Source organism: Mustelus asterias, chromosome 24 (genome assembly GCF_964213995.1).
Source record: "Mustelus asterias chromosome 24, sMusAst1.hap1.1, whole genome shotgun sequence".
NCBI classification, from domain to species: domain Eukaryota; kingdom Metazoa; phylum Chordata; class Chondrichthyes; order Carcharhiniformes; family Triakidae; genus Mustelus; species Mustelus asterias.
Window position 1 is genome coordinate 60,410,498 of NC_135824.1, and position 12,294 is coordinate 60,422,791.

The 12,294-nt window shown below is 53.2% G+C and overlaps 1 protein-coding gene across 3 annotated transcripts in view; it reads left to right on the forward strand.

Annotated features, from left to right (window-relative positions):
- Positions 1-1,913: 1,913 nt before the first annotated feature.
- The window catches only part of LOC144511460 (pre-B-cell leukemia transcription factor-interacting protein 1-like), a 38,346-nt gene continuing 27,965 nt past the window's right edge, over positions 1,914-12,294 (forward strand). For all 3 annotated transcript variants that reach the window (XM_078241834.1, XM_078241835.1, XM_078241836.1), the window contains exons 1-5: positions 1,914-1,991; positions 8,449-8,535; positions 9,166-9,229; positions 9,385-9,482; positions 10,707-10,884. In XM_078241834.1, the coding sequence (XP_078097960.1) occupies positions 8,479-8,535; positions 9,166-9,229; positions 9,385-9,482; positions 10,707-10,884 (397 nt within the window). In that variant the 5' untranslated portion in view covers positions 1,914-1,991; positions 8,449-8,478. The remainder of the gene's footprint in view (positions 1,992-8,448; positions 8,536-9,165; positions 9,230-9,384; positions 9,483-10,706; positions 10,885-12,294) is intronic.

Below are 12,294 nucleotides of genomic sequence, written 5' to 3' on the forward strand. Positions count from 1 at the left end.
ACCGGAGCACCCAGAGGAAACCCACGCAGACACGGGGAGAACGTGCAGACTCCACACAGACAGTGACCCGAGCCGGGAATCGAACCCAGGGGCAGATGTTGCCAGGTGAGTCCAACATCTCCTGCTTTTTGGTTCCTGCCGCCGCCCCCCCCCCCCCCCCCCCCGCCACCCCCAATGATTTATTTTACACTCCAGGATGGCGCACAGCAAGGCTCCTTTGGCGGCACAGTGGGTTAGCGCTGCTGCCTCACAGCGCCAGGGATCCGGGTTCGATTCCCGGCTCGGGTCACTGTCTGTGTGGAGTCTGCACGTTCTCCCCGTGTCTGCGTGGGTTTCCTCCGGGTGCTCCGGTTTCCTCCCACAGTCCCACAGAAAGACGTGCTGGTTAGGGTGGATTGGCCGTGCTAAATCGTCCCTCAGTGTTACCCGAACAGGAGTGTGGCGACTTGGGGATTTTCACAGTAACTTCATTGCAGTGTTAATGTGTGCTTACTTATGACAGTAATAAATAAACTATTAAAAAACCCAGACCCCTGGGAGAACTGCGCAACAAAGGAGATTGTAATCGACTTCAGGAAGCGTAAAGGAGAACATGCCCCTGTCTACATCAATGGGGATGAAGTAGAAATGGTCGAGAGCTTCAAGTTTCTAGGTGTCCAGATCACCAACAACCTGTCCTGGTCCCCCCCATGCCGACACTATAGTTAAGAAAGCCCCACCAAGGCCTCTACTTTCTCAGAAGACTAAGGAAATTTGGCATGTCCGCTACGACTCTCTCCAACTTTTACAGATACCCCATAGAAAGCATTCTTTCTGGTTGTATCACAGCTTGGTCTGGGCTCCTGCTCTGCCCAAGACCGCAAGGAACGACAAAAGGTCGTGAATGTAGCCCAGTGCCATCACGCAAACCCAGCCTCCCATCCATTGACTCTGTCTACACTTCCCACTGCCTCGGGGAAAAGCAGCCGGCATAATCAAGGACCCCCCCCACACACACCCCGGGCATTCTCTCTTCCACCTTCTACCATCGGGTAAAAGATACAAAAGTCTGAGGTCACGTACCGACCGACTCAAGAACAGCTTCTTCCCTGCTGCTGTCAGACTTTTGAATGGACCTACCTCGCATTAAGCTGATCTTTCTCTACACCCTAGCTATGACTGTAACACTACATTCTGCACCCTCTCCTTTCCTTCTCTATGAACGGTATGCTTTGTCTGTATAGTGCGCAAGAAACAATACTTTTCACTGTATCCCAATACATGTGACAATAATAAATCAAATCTATGTACTCTATGAATGGTATGCTTTGTCTGTATAGTGCACAAAAAACAATAAAAGTTTATTTATTATTCACAAGTCGGTTTACATTAACACTGCAATGAAATTCCCCTCATCGCCACACTCCGGTGCCTGTTCAGGTAACGCTAAGGGAGAATTTAGCACGGCCAATGCACCCTGACCCGCACGTCTTTTGGACTGTGGGAGGAAACCGGAGCACCCGGAGAAAACCCACGCAGACACGGGGAGAACATGCAGACTCCGCACAGACAGTGACCCGAGCTGGGAATCGAACCCGGGATCCCTGGCGCTGTGAGGCAGCAGCGCTGACCCACTGTGCCACCCACTACTTTTCACTGTATCCCAATACATGTGACAATAATAAATCAAATCAACATAGTGTGAGGGCTGCGATGCCTCCCACAGTCGGAGAGCAGCAGGCAGGGCTCTCTGGCTGGGGGAGGCTCCAGGGGATAAATGATGGCAGCAGCTGGGTGCGGAATCTCTCTATAAATACCCAGGGCTACCTGTTAGCCTCCCATTGGCCCAGAATGGAGGCTGCCATGCCAGGCTGCTTCCCATTGGCCAGCCCTGCCCACTCCTGATGTAAGGAGGACGCCGATTGGACCAGGCCCTGGGTCACGTGGTAGGAAATGTATCAGAGTTCGACTGTAACAAAATGAGCAGAAATTGACAAACTGGGAGCAGGAAGGTGAGAGAGTGGGATCAGGAATAGGGGAGAGAGTGGGATCAGGAATAGGGGAGAGAGTGGGATCAGGAATAGGGGAGAGACTGGGAGCAGGAATAGGTGAGAGAGTGGGATCAGGAATAGGGGAGAGAGTGGGATCAGGAATAGGGGAGAGAGTGGGATCAGGAATAGGGGAGAGTGGGATCAGGAATAGGGGAGAGTGGGATCAGGAATAGGGGAGAGACTGGGAGCAGGAAGGTGAGAGAGTGGGATCAGGAATAGGGGAGAGAGTGGGATCAGGAATAGGGGAGAGAGTGGGATCAGGAATAGGGGAGAGACTGGGAGCAGGAATAGGTGAGAGAGTGGGATCAGGAATAGGGGAGAGAGTGGGATCAGGAATAGGGGAGAGAGTGGGATCAGGAATAGGGGAGAGTGGGATCAGGAATAGGGGAGAGTGGGATCAGGAATAGGGGAGAGACTGGGAGCAGGAAGGTGAGAGAGTGGGATCAGGAATAGGAGGGACTGGGATCAGGAATAGGGGAGAGACTGGGAGCAGGAATAGGGGAGAGTGGGATCAGGAATAGGGGAGAGAGTGGGATCAGGAATAGGGGAGAGAGTGGGATCAGGAATAGGGGAGAGACTGGGAGCAGGAATAGGGGAGAGTGGGATCAGGAATAGGGGAGAGACTGGGAGCAGGAATAGGGGAGAGTGGGATCAGGAATAGGGGAGAGTGGGATCAGGAATAGGGGAGAGTGGGATCAGGAATAGGGGAGAGAGTGGGATCAGGAATAGGGGAGAGACTGGGAGCAGGAATAGGAGGGACTGGGATCAGGAATAGGGGAGAGTGGGATCAGGAATAGGGGAGAGTGGGATCAGGAATAGGGGAGAGTGGGATCAGGAATAGGTGAGAGAGTGGGATCAGGAATAGGGGAGAGACTGGGAGCAGGAATAGGAGGGACTGGGATCAGGAATAGGGGAGAGTGGGATCAGGAATAGGGGAGAGTGGGATCAGGAATAGGGGAGAGAGTGGGATCAGGAATAGGGGAGAGTGGGATCAGGAATAGGGGAGAGTGGGATCAGGAATAGGGGAGAGAGTGGGATCAGGAATAGGGGAGAGACTGGGAGCAGGAATAGGAGGGACTGGGATCAGGAATAGGGGAGAGTGGGATCAGGAATAGGGGAGAGTGGGATCAGGAATAGGGGAGAGTGGGATCAGGAATAGGGGAGAGTGGGATCAGGAATAGGGGAGAGACTGGGATCAGGAATAGGGGAGAGTGGGATCAGGAATAGGGGAGAGTGGGATCAGGAATAGGGGAGAGACTGGGAGCAGGAATAGGTGAGAGAGTGGGATCAGGAAAAGGGGAGAGTGGGATCAGGAATAGGGGAGAGAGTGGGATCAGGAATAGGTGAGAGAGTGGGATCAGGAAAAGGGGAGAGTGGGATCAGGAATAGGTGAGAGAGTGGGATCAGGAAAAGGGGAGAGTGGGATCAGGAATAGGTGAGAGAGTGGGATCAGGAATAGGGGAGAGACTGGGAGCAGGAATAGGTGAGAGAGTGGGATCAGGAATAGGGGAGAGTGGGATCAGGAATAGGGGAGAGCCTGGGAGCAGGAATAGGTGAGAGAGTGGGATCAGGAATAGGGGAGAGACTGGGAGCAGGAATAGGTGAGAGAGTGGGATCAGGAATAGGGGAGAGAGTGGGATCAGGAATGGGGGGACTGGGATCAGGAATAGGGGAGAGAGTGGGATCAGGAATAGGGGAGAGACTGGGAGCAGGAATAGGGGAGAGAGTGGGATCAGGAATAGGAGGGACTGGGATCAGGAATAGGGGAGAGACTGGGAGCAGGAATAGGTGAGAGAGTGGGATCAGGAATAGGTGAGAGAGTGGGATCAGGAATAGGGGGGACTGGGATCAGGAATAGGGGAGAGACTGGGAGCAGGAATAGGGGAGAGAGTGGGATCAGGAATAGGGGAGAGACTGGGAGCAGGAATAGGGGAGAGAGTGGGATCAGGAATAGGAGGGACTGGGATCAGGAATAGGGGATAGACTGGGAGCAGGAATAGGGGAGAGAGTGGGATCAGGAATAGGGGAGAGACTGGGAGCAGGAATAGGGGAGAGAGTGGGATCAGGAATGGGGAGAGTGGGATCAGGAATAGGGGAGAGTGGGATCAGGAATAGGGGAGAGTGGGGTCAGGAATAGGGGAGAGACTGGGAGCAGGAATAGGTGAGAGAGTGGGATCAGGAATAGGGGGGACTGGGATCAGGAATAGGGGAGAGAGTGCGATCAGGAATAGGGGAGAGACTGGGAGCAGGAATAGGGGAGAGAGTGGGATCAGGAATAGGGGGGACTGGGATCAGGAATAGGGGAGAGAGTGCGATCAGGAATAGGGGAGAGAGTGCGATCAGGAATAGGGGAGAGACTGGGAGCAGGAATAGGGGAGAGAGTGCGATCAGGAATAGGAGAGAGACTGGGAGCAGGAATAGGGGAGAGTGTGGGATCAGGAATAGGAGGGACTGGGATCAGGAATAAGGGATAGACGGAGCAGGAATAGGGGAGAGAGTGGGATCAGGAATAGGGGAGAGACTGGGAGCAGGAATAGGTGAGAGAGTGGGATCAGGAATAGGGGAGAGTGGGATCAGGAATAGGGGAGAGACTGGGAGCAGGAATAGGTGAGAGAGTGGGATCAGGAATAGGGGAGAGGCTGGGAGCAGGAATAGGTGAGAGAGTGGGATCAGGAATAGGGGAGAGAGTGGGATCAGGAATGGGGGGACTGGGATCAGGAATAGGGGAGAGAGTGGGATCAGGAATAGGGGAGAGACTGGGAGCAGGAATAGGGGAGAGAGTGGGATCAGGAATAGGAGGGACTGGGATCAGGAATAGGGGAGAGACTGGGAGCAGGAATAGGTGAGAGAGTGGGATCAGGAATAGGTGAGAGAGTGGGATCAGGAATAGGGGGGACTGGGATCAGGAATAGGGGAGAGACTGGGAGCAGGAATAGGGGAGAGAGTGGGATCAGGAATAGGGGAGAGACTGGGAGCAGGAATAGGGGAGAGAGTGGGATCAGGAATAGGAGGGACTGGGATCAGGAATAGGGGATAGACTGGGAGCAGGAATAGGGGAGAGAGTGGGATCAGGAATAGGGGAGAGACTGGGAGCAGGAATAGGGGAGAGAGTGGGATCAGGAATGGGGAGAGTGGGATCAGGAATAGGGGAGAGTGGGATCAGGAATAGGGGAGAGTGGGGTCAGGAATAGGGGAGAGACTGGGAGCAGGAATAGGTGAAAGAGTGGGATCAGGAATAGGGGGGACTGGGATCAGGAATAGGGGAGAGAGTGCGATCAGGAATAGGGGAGAGACTGGGAGCAGGAATAGGGGAGAGAGTGGGATCAGGAATAGGGGGGACTGGGATCAGGAATAGGGGAGAGAGTGCGATCAGGAATAGGGGAGAGAGTGCGATCAGGAATAGGGGAGAGACTGGGAGCAGGAATAGGGGAGAGAGTGCGATCAGGAATAGGAGAGAGACTGGGAGCAGGAATAGGGGAGAGAGTGGGATCAGGAATAGGAGGGACTGGGATCAGGAATAAGGGATAGACGGAGCAGGAATAGGGGAGAGAGTGGGATCAGGAATAGGGGAGAGACTGGGAGCAGGAATAAGGGAGAGAGTGGGATCAGGAATAGGGGAGACTGGGATCAGGAATAGGGGAAACTGGGATCAGGAATAGGGGAGACTGGGATCAGGAATAAGGGAGACCGGGATCAGGAATAGGGGAGACTGAGATCAGGAATGGGGGAGAGAGTGGGATCAGGAATAGGGGAGAGAGTGGGATTAGGAATAGGGGAGACTGAGATCAGGAATAGGGGAGAGAGTGGGATCAGGAATAGGGGAGAGAGTGGGATCAGGAATAGGAGAGACTGGGAGCAGGAATTGGGAGACTGGGATCAGGAATAGGGGAGACTGGGATCAGGAATAGGGGAGACTGGGATCAGGAATAGGGGAGACTGGGATCAGGATTAAGGGAGACTGGGATCAGGAATAGGAGGGACTGGGATCAGGAATAGGGGAGACTGGGATCAGGAATAGGGTAAACTGGGATCAGGAATAGGAGAGACTGGGATCAGGAATAGGGGAGAGAGTGGGATCAGGAATCAGAGACACTGGGATCAGGAATAAGGGAGACTGGGATCAGGAATAGGGGAGACTGGGATCAGGAATAGGAGAGAGAGTGGGATCAGGAATAGTGGAGACTGGGATCAGGAATAGGGGAGAGAGTCGGAGCAGGAATAGGGGAGAGACTGGGATCAGGAATAGGGGAGAGTGAGATCAGGAATAGGGGAGACTGGGATCAGGAATAGGGGAGACTGGGATCAGGAATAGGGGAGAGACTGGGATCAGGAATAGGAGAGACTGGGATCAGGAATAGGAGAGACTGGGATCAGGAATAGGGGAAACTGGGATCAGGAATAGGGGAGACTGGGATCAGGAATAAGGGAGACCGGGATCAGGAATAGGGGAGACTGAGATCAGGAATGGGGGAGAGAGTGGGATCAGGAATAGGGGAGAGAGTGGGATTAGGAATAGGGGAGACTGAGATCAGGAATAGGGGAGAGAGTGGGATCAGGAATAGGGGAGAGAGTGGGATCAGGAATAGGAGAGACTGGGAGCAGGAATTGGGAGACTGGGATCAGGAATAGGGGAGACTGGGATCAGGAATAGGGGAGACTGGGATCAGGAATAGGGGAGACTGGGTTCAGGAATAAGGGAGACTGGGATCAGGATTAAGGGAGACTGGGATCAGGAATAGGAGGGACTGGGATCAGGAATAGGGGAGACTGGGATCAGGAATAGGGTAAACTGGGATCAGGAATAGGAGAGACTGGGATCAGGAATAGGGGAGAGAGTGGGATCAGGAATCAGAGACACTGGGATCAGGAATAAGGGAGACTGGGATCAGGAATAGGGGAGACTGGGATCAGGAATCGGGGAGACTGGGATCAGGAAAAAGGGAGACTGGGATCAGGAATAGGGCAGAGAGTGGGATCAGGAATAGGAGAGAGAGTGGGATCAGGAATAGTGGAGACTGGGATCAGGAATAGGGGAGAGAGTCGGAGCAGGAATAGGGGAGAGTGAGATCAGGAATAGGGGAGACTGGGATCAGGAATAGGGGAGACTGGGATCAGGAATAGGGGAGAGACTGGGATCAGGAATAGGAGAGACTGGGATCAGGAATAGGAGAGACTGGGATCAGGAATAGGGGAGAGAGTGGGATTAGGAATAGGGGAAACTGGGATCAGGAATAGGGGAGACTGAGATCAGGAATAGGGGAGACTGGGATCAGGAATTGGGGAGACTGGGATCAGGAATAGGGGAGACTGGGATCCCGAAGGAGTGAGGGAGCAGAGAATGATCCCAGACGGATAGACTGCCCGCTGAGTAATCAGTTGTTCTGATGTTAATGAATTGGGGGTGTGGGTTTGAAGGGGTTTAGTTGGAGATGTTACAGTTTCTAAATGTTCCTTTCTGTATCCCAGACTCGAGTTTAATATCCTGTTCCTGCAGTTTGATACGATCTAACTTTGCTAATGTTTATCTGTATTTGGATATTGGATTTGTGTTGTATTGAGCGTGGGACTCCCTCTCAACCCAGAAGCTTGGGTCACACTCGCATCTATTTTATTTTACTATTTATTGTTTCAAAGTTATTGAACTTCTTAATTTACTTTCTCTCTCTGTTTTTCTCTCTCTCTCTCTCTGTCTCTCTCTCTATCTCTCTCTCTCTCTCTCTCTGTCTCTCTCTCTGTCTGTCTCTCTCTCTGTCTCTCTCTCTCTCTCTGTCTCTCTCTATCTCTGTCTCTCTCTCTCTCTGTCTCTCTCTCTCTGTCTCTCTCTCTCTCTCTGTCTCTCTCTCTCTCTGTCTCTCTCTCTCTCTGTCTCTCTGTCTCTCTCTCTCTCTGTCTCTCTGTCTCTGTCACTGTCTCTCTCTGTCTCTGTCACTGTCTCTCTCTGTCTCTGTCACTGTCTCTCCCTGCCTCTCCCCGCCTCCCTCTCCCTCTCCCTGCCTCCCTCCCTCTCTCCCTGCCTCCCTCCCTCTCTCCCTGCCTCCCTCTCTCTCTCCCTCAACCTTAATTTTGTTTTGTTAACACAGGGGCAAATTCTCTGGCCAGACGGGGACACAGATTGAGGAGAATCAGGAAACGGGGGGGAAAATGGGGAGAATTCTGATGGAAACGCAGCGAGTTGTTGTGATCCGGAAGGCGCTGCCTGAAGGGGGCAGATTCAATAGGAACTTTCCAAAAGGGGAGAGGGAATTGGAGAGATACTGGAAGGGGGAAAACTTGCCGGGATAAAGGGGGAAAAGGCGAGGGGTAAGGGGCCTAATTGGATAGAGCTTTCGAAGAGCTAGTACGAGGAGGATGGAGTGAATGGCCTTTTCTCGGGCGGTCCCAGTCTCACAGGAATTCTGCCTTTCTTTCCGTTTTCCAGGTGCAGTCCGGCTATCGAAGGGTAAACGGAATGGCGAGCTTTTCCAATGTGGCTCCGAAATCCGGAGAGACACTGGGAACAGCAGAGGTATTCCTGATTCCCAAAATCATCCGTAAAGCCGCCGTCACAGGCTTCATTGCCCCCTTCTGCTGGGAGCGCCGCACTGTGGGAGGGTCAGTGCTGAGGGAGCGCCGCACTGTGGGAGGGTCAGTGCTGAGGGAGCGCCGCACTGTGGGAGGGTCAGTGCTGAGGGAGCGCCGCACTGTGGGAGGGTCAGTGCTGAGGGAGCGCCGCACTGTGGGGGGGGTCAGTGCTGAGGGAGCGGCGCACTGTGGGAGGGTCAGTGCTGAGGGAGCGCCGCACTGTGGGAGGGTCGGTGCTGAGGGAGCGCCGCACTGTGGGAGGGTCGGTGCTGAGGGAGCGCCGCACTGTGGGAGGGTCGGTGCTAAGGGAGCGCCGCACTGTGGGAGGGTCGGTGCTGAGGGAGCGCCGCACTGTGGGGCGGGTCGGTGCTGAGGGAGCGCGCACTGTGGGAGGGTCAGTGCTGAGGGAGCGCCGCACTGTGGGAGGGTCAGTGCTGAGGGAGCGCCGCACTGTGGGAGGGTCAGTTCTGAGGGAGCGCCGCACTGTGGGAGGGTCAGTGCTGAGGGAGCGCCGCATTGTGGGGGGCGATGTATCGACAACCCCCTCTCAATGATATTGACCTTCTCTTGGCAGGAATCGGTAGTGGATACCCGGCAAGACAGGATGGATCAACACTCGATCATGACAGAATGCCCAGGTATGAATCTCTGCCCAGCTACTCTGGGGATCCCACTGAAGTGCGTTGCCAAACCCATCGCTATCAAACACGCAAACACAGCCACCTGGGGTTTGGGAGACCGGTATGTAAGTGTTTAGGGTTGGCGCAAGTTTCTCTTGTTCTCTCTCTGGCAGGGTCTACAGAGACAACTCGGACGCCGTGCGAACAGGGGGAGGGGGAACCGGTGGAAATCGGCACCATGGATAAAAAGGACACAGTGCAGGAGGAGCAGGTACGAGCGTCAATCAATAATCAAAGTGTTCGGAGCTATCTGAGAGTCACCGCGGCAACCATCCTGGCAGTACCTGTCCTGGGAGTGTTTGATGGGGGACAGTTTAGAGGGAGCTTTACTCTGTATCTAACCCCGTGCTGTACCTGTCCTGGGAGTGTTTGATGGGGACAGTGTAGAGGGAGTTTTATTCTGTATCTAACCCCGTGCTGTACCTGTCCTGGGAGTGTTTGATGGGGACAGTGTAGAGGGAGCTTTACTCTGTATCAAACTCCGCGCTGTACCTGTCCTGGGAGTGTTTGATGGGGGACAGTGTAGAGGGAGCTTTACTCTGTATCTAACCCCGTGCTATACCTGTCCTGGGAGTTTTTGATGGGGGACAGTGTAGAGGGAGCTTTACTCTGTTTCTAACCCCGTGCTGTCCCTGTCCTGGGAGTGTTTGATGGGAACAGTGTAGAGGGAGCTTTACTCTGTTTCTAACCCCGTGCTGTCCCTGTCCTGGGAGTGTTTGATGGGGACAGTGTAGAGGGAGCTTTACTCTGTATCTAACCCCGTGCTGTACCTGCCCTGGGAGTGTTTGATGGGGGACAGTGTAGAGGGAGCTTTACTCTGTATCTAACCCTGTGCTGTACCTGTCCTGGGAGTGTTTGATGGGGACAGTGTAGAGGGAGCTTTACTCTGTATCTAACCCTGTGCTGTATATGTCCTGGGAGTGTTTGATGGGGACAGTGTAGAGGGAGCTTTACTCTGTATCTAACCCCATGCTGTACCTGCCCTGGGAGTGTTTGATGGGGGACAGTGTAGAGGGAGCTTTACTCTGTATCTAACCCCGTGCTGTACCTGTCCTGGGAGTGTTTGATGGGGGACAGTGTAGAGGGAGCTTTACTCTGTATCTAACCCCGTGCTGAACCTGTCCTGGGAGTTTTTGATGGGGGACAGTGTAGAGGGAGCTTTACTCTGTTTCTAACCCCGTGCTGTCCCTGTCCTGGGAGTGTTTGATGGGGACAGTGTAGAGGGAGCTTTACTCTGTATCTAACCCCGTGCTGTACCTGCCCTGGGAGTGTTTGATGGGGGACAGTGTAGAGGGAGCTTTACTCTGTATCTAACCCCGTGCTGTACCTGTCCTGGGAGTGTTTGATGGGGACAGTGCAGAGGGAGCTTTACTCTGTATCTAACCCCGTGCTGTACCTGTCCTGCTATATTTTGGATTTACGATATATTTTCCAGGACGCCCCCCTCGCTGATGGGACAGGTAGCGATGGATTGCCCAGCGCTGATGTGAATTTTACCCTCCCCGGGCAAACAGATGGTACGGACGACACCCAGACTGCGGGGCTGTCCGCAGAGGAGATCGAGGATGCAGGCGACATTTCCCAAGGTCTGCCTGTGACTGGCACTGAACCAGGTGTGGTACCTATGTGGCACTGCCCACCACAATCTGCCCCTTACGTAGACACTCGTGACCCCCCCTCCTCCCGACTCCCCCATCGCCCAGTGAGGCGGGGCAGAGCCTCGAGGTTCCAATTGCCCCCTCCGGAACCGGGAACGTTCCGTGGCTTGGTGTGGAACCCGGTGCGCACTCGTCGTGGCCCCATTGACACACTCAGTTCATGGTAGGGCGTTGGGGAGAGTTCCAGAACAAAGAGATCTAGGGGTGCAGGTTCATAGCTCCTTGAAAGTGGAGTCACAGGTGGACAGAGTGGTGAAGAAGGCATTCGGCATGCTTGGTTTCATCGGTCAGAACATTGAATACAGGAGTTGGGACGTCTTGTTGAAGTTGTACAAGACATTGGTAAGGCCACACTTGCAATACTGTGTGCAATTCCGGTCACCCTATTATAGAAAGGATATTATTAAACTAGAAAGAGTGCAGGAGAGATTTACTAGGATGCTACTGGGATGGTTTGAGTTATAAGGAGAGGCTGGATAGACTGGGACTTTTTTCTCTGGAGCGTAGGAGGCTGAGGGGTGATCTTATTGAGGTCTATAAAATAATGAGGGGCACAGATCAGCTAGATAGTCAATATCTTTTCCCAAAGGTAGGGGAGTCTAAAACCAGAGGGCATAGGTTTAAGGTGAGAGGGGAGAGATACAAAAGTGACCAAAGGGGCAATTTTTTCACACAGAGGGTGGTGAGTGTCTGGAACGAGCTGCCAGAGGCAGTAGTAGAGGTGGGTACAATTTTGTCTTTTAAAAAACATTTAGACAGTTACATGGGTAAGATGGGTATAGAGGGATATGGGCCAAATGCGGGCAATTGGGATTAGAACATAGAACATTACAGCTCAGTACAGGCCCTTCGGCCCTCGATGTTGCGCCGACCGGTGAAACCAATCTAACGCCCCTCTAACCTACACTATTCCAATATCATCCATATGTTTATCCAATAACCATTTGAACGCTCTTAACGTTGACGAGTCCACTACTGTTGCAGGCAGGGCATTCCATGCCCTTACTACTCTCTGAGTAAAGAACCTACCTCTAACATCTGTCCTATATCTCTCACCCCTCAATTTAAATCTATGTCCCCTCGTGCTAGCCAACACCATCCGAGGAAAAAGGCTCTCACTGTCCACCCTATCTAATCCTCTGATCATCTTGTATGCCTCTATTAAGTCACCTCTTAACCTTCTTCTCTCTAACGCAAACAACCTCAAGCCCCTCAGCCTTTCCTCATACGATTTTCCCACCATACCAGGCAGCATCCTGGTAAATCTCCTCTGCACCCTTTCCAATGCTTCCACATCTTTCCTGTCATGCGGCGACCAGAACTGTACGCAATACTCCAAGTGCGGCCGCACCAGAGTTCTGTACA